This window comes from Podospora pseudocomata (genome assembly GCF_035222375.1).
Source record: "Podospora pseudocomata strain CBS 415.72m chromosome 1 map unlocalized CBS415.72m_1.2, whole genome shotgun sequence".
Taxonomy (NCBI): domain Eukaryota; kingdom Fungi; phylum Ascomycota; class Sordariomycetes; order Sordariales; family Podosporaceae; genus Podospora; species Podospora pseudocomata.
The window spans coordinates 342,682-357,705 of NW_026946364.1; the positions used below are offsets into that span (position 1 = coordinate 342,682).

General features: G+C 51.7%; 8 protein-coding genes across 8 annotated transcripts; 4 read left to right on the plus strand and 4 right to left on the minus strand.

Moving 5' to 3' along the window:
- Window positions 1–55: 55 nt before the first annotated feature.
- Window positions 56–2,820, minus strand: QC762_101070 (uncharacterized protein; the record flags this gene model as incomplete). Its single annotated transcript, XM_062884484.1, has 2 exons — window positions 56–1,638; window positions 1,698–2,820. The coding sequence occupies 2 exons, from the start codon at window positions 2,818–2,820 to the stop codon at window positions 56–58; spliced, it is 2,706 nt and encodes a 901-aa protein (XP_062747316.1).
- Window positions 2,821–2,951: 131 nt separating this feature from the next.
- On the minus strand, window positions 2,952–3,767 carry QC762_101080 (uncharacterized protein; the record flags this gene model as incomplete). Its single annotated transcript, XM_062884485.1, has 1 exon — window positions 2,952–3,767. One exon carries the CDS (start codon window positions 3,765–3,767, stop codon window positions 2,952–2,954), a length of 816 nt encoding a protein of 271 aa, XP_062747317.1.
- A 204-nt stretch (window positions 3,768–3,971) lies between these two features.
- Window positions 3,972–6,068, plus strand: QC762_101090 (uncharacterized protein; the record flags this gene model as incomplete). Its single annotated transcript, XM_062884486.1, has 1 exon — window positions 3,972–6,068. One exon carries the CDS (start codon window positions 3,972–3,974, stop codon window positions 6,066–6,068), a length of 2,097 nt encoding a protein of 698 aa, XP_062747318.1.
- Window positions 6,069–6,154: 86 nt separating this feature from the next.
- Window positions 6,155–6,734, minus strand: QC762_101093 (uncharacterized protein; the record flags this gene model as incomplete). The annotated part of the gene is made up of 2 exons (XM_062884487.1): window positions 6,155–6,423; window positions 6,572–6,734. 2 exons carry the CDS (start codon window positions 6,732–6,734, stop codon window positions 6,155–6,157), a joined length of 432 nt encoding a protein of 143 aa, XP_062747319.1.
- A 526-nt stretch (window positions 6,735–7,260) lies between these two features.
- Window positions 7,261–9,855, plus strand: QC762_101100 (uncharacterized protein; the record flags this gene model as incomplete). The annotated part of the gene is made up of 4 exons (XM_062884488.1): window positions 7,261–7,726; window positions 7,789–7,844; window positions 7,905–8,661; window positions 8,718–9,855. Exons 1-4 carry the CDS (start codon window positions 7,323–7,325, stop codon window positions 9,853–9,855), a joined length of 2,355 nt encoding a protein of 784 aa, XP_062747320.1. The 5' UTR covers window positions 7,261–7,322.
- A 348-nt stretch (window positions 9,856–10,203) lies between these two features.
- QC762_101110 (uncharacterized protein) lies at window positions 10,204–12,286 on the plus strand (the record flags this gene model as incomplete). The annotated part of the gene is made up of 5 exons (XM_062884489.1): window positions 10,204–10,475; window positions 10,575–10,875; window positions 10,927–11,920; window positions 11,972–12,036; window positions 12,089–12,286. 5 exons carry the CDS (start codon window positions 10,204–10,206, stop codon window positions 12,188–12,190), a joined length of 1,734 nt encoding a protein of 577 aa, XP_062747321.1. The 3' UTR covers window positions 12,191–12,286.
- On the minus strand, window positions 12,096–13,831 carry QC762_101120 (uncharacterized protein). The gene is made up of 4 exons (XM_062884490.1): window positions 13,366–13,831; window positions 12,943–13,308; window positions 12,803–12,883; window positions 12,096–12,741 (listed from the first exon to the last, which is right to left on the minus strand). The coding sequence occupies exons 1-4, from the start codon at window positions 13,373–13,375 to the stop codon at window positions 12,251–12,253; spliced, it is 948 nt and encodes a 315-aa protein (XP_062747322.1). The 5' UTR covers window positions 13,376–13,831; the 3' UTR covers window positions 12,096–12,250.
- A 76-nt stretch (window positions 13,832–13,907) lies between these two features.
- Window positions 13,908–15,008, plus strand: QC762_101125 (uncharacterized protein). The gene is made up of 2 exons (XM_062884491.1): window positions 13,908–14,110; window positions 14,165–15,008. Exons 1-2 carry the CDS (start codon window positions 14,042–14,044, stop codon window positions 14,966–14,968), a joined length of 873 nt encoding a protein of 290 aa, XP_062747323.1. The 5' UTR covers window positions 13,908–14,041; the 3' UTR covers window positions 14,969–15,008.
- Window positions 15,009–15,024: the final 16 nt, after the last annotated feature.

Sequence of the window (15,024 nt, forward strand, 5' to 3'; positions counted from 1 at the left end):
GCGCCAACTATTCTTCCACAGATTCCCATTACCTTTCTCTGACGCCGAAATCTCTCTAGATCAGCTTGATCTCCTTCAAAGACAACTTCTCAAACATGCTCTGCAGCTCGCTGCCCACCACGCCATCAAGAGCGTACAGCCTTTCCGTTGCATCAATTGAACCAAGATCAATCTGAGCTCTATCCTCGTCACTTTCCCCAACTTTCAAACTTTCGAGCTTCTCGGTAAGGACTCGTTCCTCAGAATCTTCCTTTTCCGCAGATGATTCGCATTCTGAAGAGTCCTCTTCTTTATCGTCCTTCAGCTTCTCTGAGCTTTCGTGGGTTGCCCGAAGGCACTTCAACAGTTGATCCCATTTCTGCTCGGCTTCATTTTTGTCACTGTGCGTCGCCATGTATTTGACCCTCTGGCAGTGAGACCCATACACGGTCAAGAGACCGATACGCTTGTATGTAGCCTTCGGTCCGTCACCGACAGGCTCAACCAGGAGGCCACGAATGCACAGCGATTCGTACTCGGTAGGTTTCCTCATAATCAATGGCACAAAATACCCCGCCACTACATCCGGTCCATTCTCCATGTCCTGGTCCCACTCGATGTCGAATGAAAAGTCAAAGGCGTCGGAATGGAAATTGCTAACACAAAAGGCTTCCGTGCCATCCTCCTCTTTGATTGACAGCTTATGGGTTTTTCCACCTCCCATAGCAAGCATGTACCAGGGTTTCTTCTCGTAATCCGGGCGAACCTCGACAGGACGCATGAAGCAGCGCATTGTGATGGAGGCATCCTTGAGAGAAGCGGTGGGCTTTGCCGGAAAGACCGGTGTGGTTGTCGCGTCCACAATGTCGACTAGGGAGTATGTGCTTCCGCTATAATCGAGAGCGGACGGAGAGACGGGCCCAGCGATTGATAGCCAGGACCAAGTCGGCGCGATGTAGCTTCCCGTCGACCCCACAGGACTTGAATCCCCAGAGGACTGCCACAGTAGTGACTGCGGAATTGTGGAGCGCCATATCCCAGCAAGGTACGTGTCATCTGGCAGAGCGACCTCAAATTCCTGCGCAAGGCCCGACAAGGCCACGAGTCTGTCCTGGACGTGACTGAAGATCTTGCCAGAATATTCCTTGTATATCGTGTTCCAGGCTTTATACAACTCGGGTGAGGTGTCTGGCGCCACGTTGAGCTTGGTCCTAGTCTGGAACTTGGGGTTCCCGTTAAACACCGACTTGAACGGTGTTCCTCCTGGGAAAGTTTCGCTTGCGAAATAGGGGGCTTCCGCGCAACACTCCCACATGAGCTCGTGAGAGGTGAAGTGTAACACTCTGCGAGACAGCTGGCGCTCCTGAAAGACCCACCCTCTTTTCGCCAGGGAGGACTTGGTAATACTGTCAAAAACAGCATGTGTGTCCGGAGTCAACCAGAATTTCCAGCTTTCTTGCCCATTGAAGGAAATGTTCATGGGCAAAACAGCCAGTGGATCTCTGTTCCTAAAGCAGCCAAAACGACCGTCAGGGGAATCGTCTGCCGAGATGTTGAGCAGTGCATTCTTGTAGACGTCGTACATCATGATGGACTCTCGTTGCCAGTCCTCTTTGCTGTCCTGGAGAATGCACAGTGAATCGATCCAGAGCCATCGGACTTTTCAGAAGCAACGTGTTAGCATACATTCCATTCTTTGTTCCGCAGGTCTGCCTCACCTTTGAACCAGCTTGCCGCCTTGATAGCATCTGCAAATGTCTTGGGCAATAGCGATATCGAAACACCTTCCCGAAGTCTCTCTGCAATATTTCCTGTTGTCAAGACAGGTAACTGACTGGCCCCCCATTTCCCCCAGCAATGACTGAGTGTGATGTACTCTCGTTCTTGCTCGAAATCTCGTGGGGTGTCCAAAGGCGTCACCAACTTCACCATTGACGTCTCAATTGCTGATTTCACATCCAGAAGTCTGGTTGGCAACCAATCTCTAGAAGCCGCGCTGTTGCATTGGTTGTGCTTGCCATCTTCGTTTGTCTGACATCGTTTCAGCCACTCTAGCGCATTATCCCGGGTTTGCTCGGATTCCGTAGTCGGGTGTCGTTCCATGCCCTTCCCCTCGGTCATGCCAAACAGTGCCTTGTCGAACTCGGAGAAAGGCCAGATTTGAAGCTTCAAGATGTTCCAGTAGTTTTTTGCAGCTCTTGGGTGTCCCCGGTGGGTCAGTGCAAAGTGCAGTCGTTTAGGGGCTGGGCCGGACTGCCAACACATCTCGATATTGGATTCGTCAATCGACTCCATCGCCAGCCGTTTGACCCGCAGGTTAGCCATGAGGAAGACGCAGAGATGGCAGCGGCCATCTTCCCCGTCTTGAAGGGTCTTTGCGCCATTGTGCAGCAAACATGCCGCGGGAAGTCCCTCCATCGCTTCTTCGCCTTTGGTTTTATGAAGATTCGCGTGATAGCCAAAATAGTTCAGGGCGTTGTAGCAGGTGTCACAGAGTTGGGTCATGCTGCGGATGGTTGCGCTCGGTTTAGATCCAAGGTTTGCATCTTGAGATTTTTCTGCTGGTTCGTCCAGGGAGGATGCTTTGGTCTCATTGTGGTGTGTGAATGGGGGTGGGCCGGGTGATTTGACTACAAAGATGTCGACATCGTCGTCGTCGACCCGATCCGGGTTGACAAGCACAAACGATGTAATCTTATCGTTGCGCTTCAGAATCTCGTCCGATTCAAGGAGATTCATTGTGTAGGGATTGTTGATGAGATATTGTTGAAAGAGAAAAACATGAACACAGAGATTGCTGCCTGAGATGGACCCTGAAGCCCCACCTGGGATTGTCAGCATTTAGCTTGAGGGAACCTGGTCTTGGCATTCGGACTCATACCCATGGTTTATTGTAAAAATGCGAATCTGCCGGGAAACCATCCGGTAAAATGAGTTTGAGTATGAGACACCTATTCCCGCCTGTGTCCCCTCTACGCCATCCACCTCCTGAACCACCCCACGGCCTGGTCTTCGCTCCCCTGCCCCCTCTCCTTCTGCTTCGGATCCCCAATATCACCCCTGACGGCAAATCCGTGCTTGGCACCTTCATACACCACCACCTCGTGTCTTTCTCTATCCTGCAACATTTTCACCACCGTCTCCATCTTAGCACGCCTTAGGTACTGGTCGTCATCTCCGTTTGCGATGCTGAGCGGTGTGTCATCCTTTACCTTGTCAATATCAGCCGGAACGGAGATCAGGGACGGGTGGGCAGTGAATGCGCAGTTGACCAGAGGTGGGGACATGTGGGTAAGGCGGATTGTGTACAGCCCTCCCCAGCAGAAGCCAGCCACGCCAATTTTGCCTGACGGGCCAAGCTCTTGTCGAAGGGAATGGAAAAAGGCATTGACTCGGGGAGCAGCGACGGCGTATCGGTTGTAGAGGAGGAACCTGACGAGCTCGGGGACAACACGGACGTAGGTCCAGATTTTGGTGAAGATGTTGGCTGTGGAGAGGGCGTCTGCCAGGATGAGGAACTTCTCGGTGAGTGAGGTTCCTTTGTGAAAGTCGGGAACAACGACTGTGCAAGGCACACGCCGTGCGTATGCATCGGCAAGAACGCGGGTGTTTCGCAGCTTCCAGCCCAAGGCGTCGGTGATTATTACGACGGTGCCGAGGGAACGGGCACCTTCAGGTGGAAGAGAGACATAGGAAGGCACGTTGTGGACAGTCTGCTCCGTGCCGACCGGAGTGATGTCTCCACGGAGAGTGCCGGTAAAGCAGTCTCTACAGAATGGGGCTTGCATCTCGTCATATGATAATTTGGATGAGACACGGTGGAAATAAAAGATTTGGCATGATTGAGGTGGTCGAGGACATAGATATTTCGAGGTCAAAGGCGGGGTAGCTAGACATGACCCACCTCATTGCGACTCAGCTCTCACTCATGCTGCCGCTCTTGGTTGAATGCTCGCCGTGTTCACCGAAAACCAACAAAGGCTATCGCGGAGATGGCCATGTTCAAAGGCGGTCCGGGGGCATGGGACCCGGTGCATCCGGGTATCTCCAAGATTTACCAGTACCGCCCGTTAACACCGAAATGTCAAGAACACGATTACACCATCAGGCTCCTTCATCTCCTTCCGGCCCGAGACAGCGATGCTTCTCTCCGTTGCTGGCTGATTGAGAAGGGCTACAGGGACTACTGGGGGATACCCGTCTACCACGACTATCATGCCGTGTCGTACACCTGGGGCGACCCTGTTTTTCCAGAGGCTCTCGAGGTCCTTCCTAACAGCTTTTCATCTCCCACCGAGTCACTTGGTGTCATCCGCATTACGCAAAATCTTCACTCGGCCTTGAAGCACCTAAGACGGCGCGATGTTCCCGTGGTTCTCTGGGTGGATGCTGTATGCATCAACCAGAGCGATGTCACGGAGCGCAACAGCCAAGTGTCCAACATGCCCAACATATACAAGAAGGCTTCGTCGACAATAGTTTGGCTCGGGGACGAATCCGCTGTTGATGATGCTCGGTTATGCATGAGCTTTTTCGAGAACCTGGGGAGACTTTCGTCAACTTCTCAAGACCAGCAGCATTCTACCTCCTGGCGAAAACGATTCGAGATCAACCAGCTTGTGGGAGACTTCCTGGATGAAAACAAGGCTGAAATTGCATTTTTCCTCGAGAGGCCTTGGTTTCGCCGTCGTTGGATTGTACAAGAAGTCGTTCTGGCCAAAAGTGTGGCCATACACTGCGGACGGTGGAAGATCGACTGGGACACCTTTCACCTCGCCATGTTTGAGCTCTTTGAGAGCGACCAAGGGATATTCACACAAGATCATCGCACAACCATGCGGACAATGACAGGCGTCCGCAATGGCGGTCGTACCATAACAGCAGTGCGCAACATTGGCGTGGCAGCAAAGAAACAGCTGCCGCTGGACACTCTTGTCGAGTTTGCATCGTTTCTCTGTGCCGACCCTCGGGACAGACTTTACGCCCTATATGGTGTCATCAAGCGTTGGTCCCCACGCCAGGTCACGATGCAATTGAGTCAAATCAGCAACATTGATTATTCCTTGCCGACCGAGACCGTCTTCACGAACTTCGCAGCTGAATTAATGCAGATCAATACGCATGATCTTCAACTTGTGGCGTCCAGGTACTGGATTGTCACCCATGTTTTGCAGCTTGCGACAGCGTTCGGTCAACGGGATATGCCGGGTGATCATTTCGGTATCAAGATCCCGTCATGGGTGGTGGACTGGACGGGAGATCTGTGCTTCGAGCCACTGCAACACTCACGAGCAAACGGCGTTGCATTTGAAGCGCTCAGGGGCAATGATGTGGTTCAGTTCCTCCCGAACAAAGAACATCCATCTCACCTTGTGATGGTCGGCATACCGTTTGACATGGTCACAGCAACCATATCACTTGATATCGCCCCAATGTTACTGACCAATTCGGTCCACAAAGCCAGAGTATCTTTGAATAAGTTTCTCTCCGAAGTGGCTCGTCACGTCCATGACGATTCTTACAAGCCGACTTCGGAACATCTTGTTACGGCCTTGGCAATTTCACTCGTTGCAAATTGGGACCATACTCCCAGCAACTCGTACTTTGCACAAGACCCTCGCTTCATCCAAGACTTTCTGGCACAACTACGGAATCAACAGTATCATTTGCCTGAAATGTTACATAAATGGCCAGCGTACGTCGAGCTGATGGCTATTACAATGCGAGGACGGTCTCTTTTCCTGACTGCCAAAGGATACATGGGCATTGCAGCAACAGCAGTCAAGACCAGTGACGTTGTCTCTTTACTGGACGGCCAAAGTGTGCCCTTCATTTTAAGACCGGAGCGAGCCGCAAAATACTCGGTTTACCATGGCGAACGGGGCGCCGTGGAAGCGCCGGATTGTTTCGACTATCAGGCCATGAGGTATAGCTATGACATGGCGATGCTCGCGAGCGACCCAGGCGCATACAACAGCTTTTCTTTAATCAGTGATGCTTACGTGCATGGCCTCATGAAAGGGGAAAGTAATGGGATAATGAAGAAACATGGCGATGATCTTGCGCTGAAAATAATATCAATTTCTTGATAGAGACCATATTGCATCATCATGTACCAATAACCTCACGACAACCACCCCTCCTGTCGAGAATCTAGAATTTGTCAGTCAGGTCTCTAGTTCCAAGTCCTCTGGGCCCACAGTGAACCAACCTTCTTTTGGTTTTCCCAATCGACATCTTGCTTTATCATATCCGGTAAATAAACCATTCCTCTTGGTGGCCCCGCGAAGCCATCTTTCTCCTCTAACTTGTGCAGCGTGATTGGCGTTTCCAGTTCATACACCGTCAAAATTTCATCTGCGTATTGCCCCCATTTCCATGCTGGGATATCCAGAACCAGTCTTTCATTCTCTAAGTTGTCCTTTCTCACAGTCACGCTGTCACCTGTGGCTCGCAAAAGTTGGTCCTGAGCATGGTCACCATCCTCCACTTTCCTCCTGTCGGATTTGCTCGTCCACCTCCGCCTGCTCCTCGACATGAGTTACCTCTGGTGTTTCGTCTCCATTTTCCAGGTTTTTCCTCTTCAACAGCCCTCTCCTTGTCACTGACGGAGCGATCTCCCCGACATGAGTAATTGCTGAAATTGGAGTAACTCGATAGAACCAAGCCCTCTTGACAGTGTCCGCCATTCTGTATTTGCGAAACTCGTAGCGTTTTGTTTCTTCCAAGATCTGGGTCATGTAGGGCTCGCGCATGGGGAGGATTACGTCTTGCTTGGGTGCTTCTGTTGTTGCATTTTGCTTTGAGGGTTTTTTTCGCTTTAGTGGCATGTTGGTGTTTGTTTACCTTCTGGAAGTTGCCGTTGACGATGAAAGAAAACTCAACAAGAATATCAAATTTATCTTTCCATGAGTCGTGCTGAAACAAAACAGCTGGAATTTTCTTCGAGATAGTGGTTTAAGTTTATGGGGTCGGGTTAGGATTGGGTGCTACTGGAGCAACAAGGGGCCTCAGGGGTAATCGTTTGGTTATAGGTACTGCAACATGCCAACATCTCATCAAATCTGAAGAAAACCCGACATTGGCGTGCCTGCGAAAAGGGAACTGGCTGTGACAATGGCCTCTTCAGAATCGAAATGGTAATGTAGTGTGCCGAATCAGCTGCCTACTCCCTGCCCAGTCGACTGCTGTGGGCCTTGGGCCTTTGTCAGGCAGGAATGATTGGGCCTTCTTGCGCAGGCAGTCACGGCAGTCACATCCATTGAGCCTCCCGAAATTCCATTGAGCCTCCCCCGCGTCGGTTGTCGGATGTGTCCGTGTCATTCACCTGGCAAAAATACCAAATGGCAGACCCTTTATCCATTGGGGCGAGTGTCTTGGCTTTCATTGGCCTGGCAGATCGCATCATCCGCCTCAGCAAGTTTTGCATCGACGGGCTCAAAGATGCGCCCAGCGACATTCGCATGATCCATGGCGAGGTATCATCCCTCAGGGCAATCATCGACATTCTGGCCGAATCAAAAGCTCCATCATTTTTGGAAAACAACGCCGCTCTCCTCAACTGCCATCGTTGTCTCTCCGACCTGGAAACTCTGCTTCCCACCGATGCGGGTGTTGGCCTTCCCCGCCGCCGCCTTACCATTGCAGAGCTCGCTTGGCCCTTGAAGCAATCAAAGGCTAGGAAGACTCTGGTTGAGCTCTCGCAGCACAAGGCTACCCTCCTCCTGATTGTATCAGGTGATGTACTGTAAGTTAAGTCAGCTTACCCCCCAAGCACCCAGTTTCTGATGCGCAAATGCCATCTTCCAGGCATGAGTTGCGCGCCATCAAGACAACGCTGCACGAGATTCAAAATAATGTCACTGGTTGGTCCTCCTCGTTATTCCAGATTTCCTCGGGTCCCCTCTGATCAGTCCCTTCTCCAGAATCCGAGCGTCGTAGCATTCAGACTTGGCTGGAGCAGACGAATCCGTCACGGCTTCACAATGCTGCCATCAGTAAACACGAACCAGAGACATGCGCATGGCTGACACGCTCTGATGAATGGAAATTGTGGACGTCCTCGACATCTCCTTATCGAATGCTCTGGATTTACGGAATACCTGGTGCTGGCAAGACGGTATTGGCCTCCTTTGCCATCGAAAAGATCAGGCTCCTTTGCGAAGGCGCCACCAAATACGTTTACGCTTATTACTATTGTCATTACTACAACGCCCAAGACGAGGCTATACCACTACTGAGATGGGTAGTCGCCCAGGTTTCTCGACAACTCGGCTGGGCTCCTGTCGAGCTCAAACGCCTCCATGACAGAGGCTGTGAGCCAACCGTCCCAGAGCTACAACACATTCTTGAACTTGCCCTGGCACGACTGGAACGGTTATTCATTATTGTCGATGCAGTTGATGAAAGCATGCCGAGGGACGAGATAATACGTCTACTTGCGACAATATCTCTCGACGCCCGATTCTACAAGGTCCGCATCCTTGCAACGAGTCGCCACTACGGTGACATCGAGCGCTTCTTTTCTGCCATATCATCATCCATCTCCATGAAAAACCCGTATGTCGATTCCGATATTCAACGTCACATTCGTGCAAGGTTTCAGTCTAGCATGCGCCTTCGGCGATGGCAGAACTCTTTCCAAGCAATCGAGGAGGCATTGGTGTCGGGAGCAAACGGCATGTATGTTATCTCCCATTGGTCTACTCTGGTTGAGCTTTCTGACTCGCTATTAACAGGTTTCGCTGGGTGGACTGTCAACTGCACAGCATTGAGCGTCTTGGGGACAAGACAAAACTCGCATCCGTCTTGCAAGATCTTCCTCGTGACCTGACCGAGTCGTACATCAGAATATTCGAGGCCATCCCCGAGGTCGACCAGCCATTTATAAAACGGATCCTTCTGTGGGTATATGGGGACTCCAGAACACAATGGGATGGTCGAGGTATCAATGGAAAGCTGTTACTAGAGGCAGTTTCCTTCGACCTGTACGGCATCAAGGACAATGCCTTCGATTGGGCATACCTGCAAGATCTTTGTGGCTGCCTCATAGCAGTGAGGAACGAACTTTTGAACCCAGGGGTTACTGATGGTGACAGTTTCGATGACGGGGCCAGTTGCTGGGTCACCCTTGCACATTACACTGTCTGGGAGTTCCTCAGTTCCTACCACATCCTGTCGACGCCTGTTTCAGCATTTGCAACATCTACCGAAGTTGCTGAGCGGCAGTATGCGGTCGGCATCCTTCGCAACGCCCTGGCAGCGCGTCCCGAAGACCCAGGAACACATTGGCGGCGCGACCGCGAGGCGTATTGCCTAGTTGTGGGATGCATGTTCTTGGGCTCACCATGGCTCCAAACCTCCGAGGACCTAGACCTGTTCTATCAGTTCATGGACCCTCAGAACCCTCATTACCGCCGATTTGGCCCGATACAGGCACGTGCGCTGCGCGGCGAGGAAGATTTCTCTTCTCACTGCTTTTTTATTCTGGCAATTCCTAGCCAGTTTCGAGTTCCTAAACAAGCCTTCAAAAGGGAGAATAACGCAGAAGTGGTTCTGAATGCCCACCTACTTAAGAATTGGCTTTATGTGGGCGCTGGGCGCTCCCTAGCGCTGCCAGCTATTGGTCGCTTGTCGCAAGATGAAGTTTGGGAGTTAGGAAAACACCAGGTTGCCGGTCACTTCATTAGACTGAATAAGTCAGGAGAGGTACAAGAAATCGGTTTCGATGAGAGGGTCTGGGATATTACGTCCCCGCCAACTCGAAGATTACGTGCCGCGTCGCTCGATCCCAGAGCCGGATCGCCAGCCCTTGTTTCGTCAAATGAGAGCAACAAAAAGAGGAAGCTAGACAGTGGGTCAATGACTCGAGGATAACCACCCATTATCCCAGCTCAAAATCGTCCAACATCCCGCACTTTATGAGTTGTTACACAAACCCCATACAAGTGACAAGAGACCCCGCATGGTGACCATGAGTCTGACACGGCTGATATTTGTATGGCCGAATTGGAGAATTGAAGCGGATCTCATGGCATATCTATGCAAGGAAATGGGACCAACCATTCGAATCATCAAGTTGTCTGACTGACTGAGCCGCCGGTAAATCGGCTTCCCCGCAGCACCCAGGAGTTTTTGATAAAGTCTTAACGCTTCACCATCCTGAAAGTCACTGGTTCATTCAAAATCCAGCTTCTTGTCAGTGGAGTATTTGACACTGAAGCAATGTCGATAACACACCCCCAAACCTACCCTCACCCAGACTACGAGGCTGCCCATCAGCAGACCTACGAGCGTGCTCCTCGACACCCGATAACACCCATTCCACTGCCTCCTGGCGTTGGCCAAACCGACTTTGATTCTGCCATTTCCGAGTTCCTCTCCATCGCAGGCGAGGAATCGGTTTTTGTCAAGGAAGGACTGTCTGATTACATTGATCCGTATGATGTCCATGAGCATGACCCTTCCCAGCGCAAGCTGCCCAGTGCGGCTGTTTGGTATGTCCTTTTCTACCTCATTTAACGCAGTATCACATTAACCCTTTCACCCTCCTCCGTCTCTATCTCTTCCATCGCTAATCTTGAACCCTAAACCAGCCCCGAATCAACAGACCAACTTTCCTCCGTCCTCCGAGTAGCCAACAAGTACAAGATCCCACTCTGGCACTTCTCCCGCGGCAAGAACCTCGGTTACGGCGGCCCCGCTCCCCGAGTGAACGGTTCGGTGGCTCTTGACCTCCACAGGCTAGACAAGATCATTGAGGTCAACGACGAGTACCACTACGCTGTTGTCGAGCCTGGAGTCACCTTCATCCAGCTGTACGAGTACTGCGTCGAGCACAAGAAGAAGGTCTGGCCTAGCACGCCGAGTCTAGGGTGGGGGAGTGTCATCGGGAATGTGAGTCACCTTTCTCCCCTGAGTCCATGTGTGTTGCTGACGCCGAGATAGACGGTAGATAGAGGGATGGGCTTCGGGATGAATTACGCTCACCATCAATGCGTAGCTGGGATCGAAGTCATGTTACCGGACGGTGATGTCGTGCGGACGGGACAGTGGGGGATTTCCTCTTCTCCGTCTGCGTTTTTGTCCAAGTTTACGTTTGGTCCTTCGCTGGAGGGGTTGTTTTTCCAATCAAACTTGGGCGTCGTGACCAAGATGAGTCTGTGGCTCACCCCCCAGCCGCAGGCGTACATGTGCTGCAGTTTTAGCATGCCGCTGTTTACCGACCTGGAGGTGATGGTGGATGTGTTTGGGGAGATGAAGAGGAACGGGACGGTGCAGTCGTGCGTGTGGTTTACCAGTCTTATTGAGACGCTTTGCATCATGGGGCGGAGGGAAGATTACTGGACGGGGGAAGGGCCGGTGCCGGATTGGAGGCTGGAAGAGCTGAGGCAGGAGACGGGGTTTGGGCACTGGTATGCGCGGTGGGGGTTGTACGGACCGAAGAGGATTGTGGAGGCGCAGTTTGAGGAGATCAAGAGTGTGCTTGCCAGAAGGGCGCCGACGGGGACGATAGCGGGGAATTTGTATGCCCATCCGGGAGAGGACGGGAGGTTGGATGCGACGATGGTGCCGGATCAAGACGGGCAGATGTTTGTGGGGATTCCGAGTCTGTGGAGTTTACCGTTGATCAACTGGCCGATTTCGAAGGAGAAAAAGGATGGCAAGGCGGCGCATGGGGATTATGCACCGATTATTCCGTCGAATGGGAAGTTGCTGATGGAGTGGATGGAGGTTAGCAAGCCGATTTGTGAGGCGAATGGGGTCGAGCTGATGGCGGATTTCTTTATGCACGAGAGGCATGTTGTGTTGATGAATATGTTTACTTGGGACCAGACAGACAAGACGCAGAAAGAAAAGATGGAGAGGTTGTATTATGGGCTGTATGAAGAGGCAAAAAAGAGAGGGTATGGGATGTACAGGGGGCATGTGAACCACATGGGTGAGCTTGTCTGTCTTTGCTGGGGGGGACAAAGGCGGCTGACAATAACAGATCTCATTGCCCATTTGAACGACTTCAACAATCACGCCTACAACCGCTTTGTGGAGAAGATCAAGGTGAGTCTCTGAGATGGTTCTGAAGCTGTGAATGGATGCCAACATGTTACAGGATGCAATCGATCCCAATGGAATTCTGGGGCCTGGGAAGCAGGGTGTCTGGCCTAACAGATTCCGCCATCTAAGGGAGACGCAGGAAAAGAGGTTTGACTAAAAAGGCACTGGTGATTTGTAATGAAAAAGAAACAAAAAATCCATGACAGATCTACCTTGCTCAAGCCATCACAATTCTGGTCATGTTGGATGTCCCAGTACTTGTCGTGCAGTCCCGAGTAGAGTGGGTGTTGAATGTAAGACCACCATGGACACTTCCCGGATCCCAATAGACACCAATCCCATGGGCGCTGTTGTAGATAGTTCCGTTGGTGAAGGTATTCCTAGACCCTACAACTCCCTGACCCCTGGCGTACTCGGTTGATTGGACGTTCACATACACACGGTTCCCGCAGCATGTCGTGAGGGCGGATCCGCTCGCGTGTCCGTTTCCTGAAAAGTCTGAGATGGGTATGGTCCTGCTTTTTCCGATGACACAGCAGCCAAGTAGAGTGATTGCTCCGGAGAAGACTGCCCCAAACACGGCGCCAGCCACCAATGCTGGACGGGGTGGGCAGATGGGGTGCCCTAGGTTCTCGGCCATTCTCACGAAAGTGTAGGCGCCGAGGACGTCGAAAGCGATCGAGGTGAATGTGATTGGTACTCGAAACGCTGATCAACTTGTTAGCATTGTTCAACCACCTAGCCAACGTGAAGCAACAGGCTGAAGCACCTCCGTAGTAGTAGACGAAACAAAATGACAGAGGTATGGATGCTACAACAGCTGCGATGATGAGCTGGTTTGGAGCTTGATCTTGAGCAACAAGTTAGCCTTCCCTCTTGTCTCTGCTGTACGGCGTGGGAAAGGCTCACCAGTCCCAAATATGCGATTGGCTACTGCTACCACTGCGAGAGCGTTGGATCCGATTGAAGTTCCCAACAATGTCATTAGCACAATCAAGGGCGTGTTTTGTGGCGCCAGCATAATCAGTCCAGCGACTGCCATAGCGGCCGCTTTGATGGCTCCCCCGATGGCGGCATGTCGAAGCATGTCCGACGTCAATGGGACGCCCATGGCATTTGCGCCCGCCGCAGCCGCAGCAACGGCTGCAGCTGTTGTGAGGCCGACATCAAAGATGCGAGTGGCGACAAAGATGGCCACTTGCTCTTCTAGACCGCGTGGCTTTTGCCGGCGGAGGGAGTACCGTTGGATCTGGCTGTATACGCACTGGCTAGTGGCTTTGTATGGAGTTAGTAGGTAGGAAGCACAAAACAGACTCAGAGAAAATCACATACCCAAACTCATTTTTGCTGGTCAAAGCAAACGAATCGCGACAGTGTGGTCGCTGAGGGTTTCCTTTCCAACGAAGAGTTAGTTCTGAAAGTTGAATCAACCGCGAACAAGCGCGATGTTCAACCAATATGCCTGAGTCCTCATCCCTACGATATTCAGCCTCATATGGGTTACGAATTCCTCCGTCTTACTCCAAGCACTAATAAATTAACGGTCAACAGGACCCCTAGCTGTGCACTGCCTCGGTCCCCTGAAATTAACATCCCCACACCCTCGCCACAAAATAGTTGAGACATTAAAGTAGGTTAGCATGCCTTGAAGGATAGTCCAGAGGCCTTTAAAGATAGTTTATAGGCCTTTAAAAGATAGTTCATAAGCCTTCAAAGATAGTTAACAAGCCTTAAAACATTATTCAAAGGCCTATTAACCTTACTCTTGAGGTTTAGTACATAGTATAATATGGGTTAGGTAACTTACTTGAGTGCCTCAATTATTTTGTGGGCAGGGTGCCCCTCTCCCCTCTCACCGAATCTCGACAGGGGTAGCATCGGCCGGGAACTCCAGCCAAGACTCAGCCACTCTTCTGCCTGCCGTGCGTCCATAGACCTCAGGCTGTGAAAACAGCCAAAACGCCCACTCAACTGCCATATCTCTGTTATGGCAGCGTGATGTGACACAATGGAGCAAAGCAATCCCGCAGAAGAGCAATGTCTTATCGACCCAAATCCAGATGTGGTCGGAGTAGGGGTAAGTTCATCTTTCCTTTCCATACTTGCACATTATGTGACTAACCCCCAACAGATCCGCGCGTCGTTATACGTGCTCGCGCTCTCATACCACATCTTCAGCTACGTCTTCAACTCAGCCGAGCTCTCTGGCGCTATTGAATCATCCCTCGGCGTCACCGGCCTTGCCCTTTTCCTGACCGCTGTCATCACGACCGCCACCCAGTCGCTCGGGCTCTTCCACGCCCTGTGCGTATTCCACCTGCTTGGCATCGTGGGCCTTTCCGCCCATCCTCGTGGGCGATACCCAGGGGGAGTGGTGCGGAGGGTTGTCTTTATGGCGTTCTACGTGGTGGTCATGACGGGTTCCTTGGCATATCTGATCTATGTGTTTGCGACCGCGCCGACATTTGGTGATCAGGCCGAGTGCAACAACACCACGGTGTATGTGCTCTTTGGGGTGAATATCCCGGCAACAAGTCCTGGTCTGCGCTGGACGCTGGTGGCTGTGCTTTCTCTTTTGCTGCTGGGTTTCGGCTGCTGGCTGCTTTTCGTTGGCTGCATCGCTGTTGATGCGATGTTTGGTCGCAAGGTGCCCCACGATGTGTTTGGAGCGCAGGATGTGAATCTAGGGAACAACAAGAGCAAACCGCCGCTGTATCAACTTATCAGCTATTTGGCCGGTACCATATACCTGATTGTGATGCTCGAGTTGACTATCCAGCGGAACGCGCTGGCTCCAGGTCTTGAGGAGTGGAGTTTTGGTCAGATCCTCGCCATGACCATGCTGATAGGGCCGCTGATCGAGCTTGCTTCACTTCTGCTGGGGAAGATTGATGGTGTTCATGATCACGACTTGGTTCTGGCGTCTAGAAGGTGAAGAGAGAGCAAACACCTTGGGTGTCAGGGCGAAGGAGGTCTGTTTATTATTTCATG

Bases quoted from the DNA above. Each gene is read 5' to 3' on its own strand.
- QC762_101120 (XM_062884490.1), bottom strand. The intron at 12,884-12,942 runs GTGAGCCTTTCC...TTGTTGCTCAAG, and splicing joins CAATCGCATATTTGGGACTG to ATCAAGCTCCAAACCAGCTC. The intron at 12,742-12,802 runs GTGCTTCAGCCT...CAAGTTGATCAG, and splicing joins TTTCGTCTACTACTACGGAG to CGTTTCGAGTACCAATCACA.
- QC762_101125 (XM_062884491.1), top strand. From the start codon at position 14,042: ATGGAGCAAAGCAATCCCGCAGAAGAGCAATGTCTTATCGACCCAAAT. The intron at 14,111-14,164 runs GTAAGTTCATCT...AACCCCCAACAG, and splicing joins CAGATGTGGTCGGAGTAGGG to ATCCGCGCGTCGTTATACGT.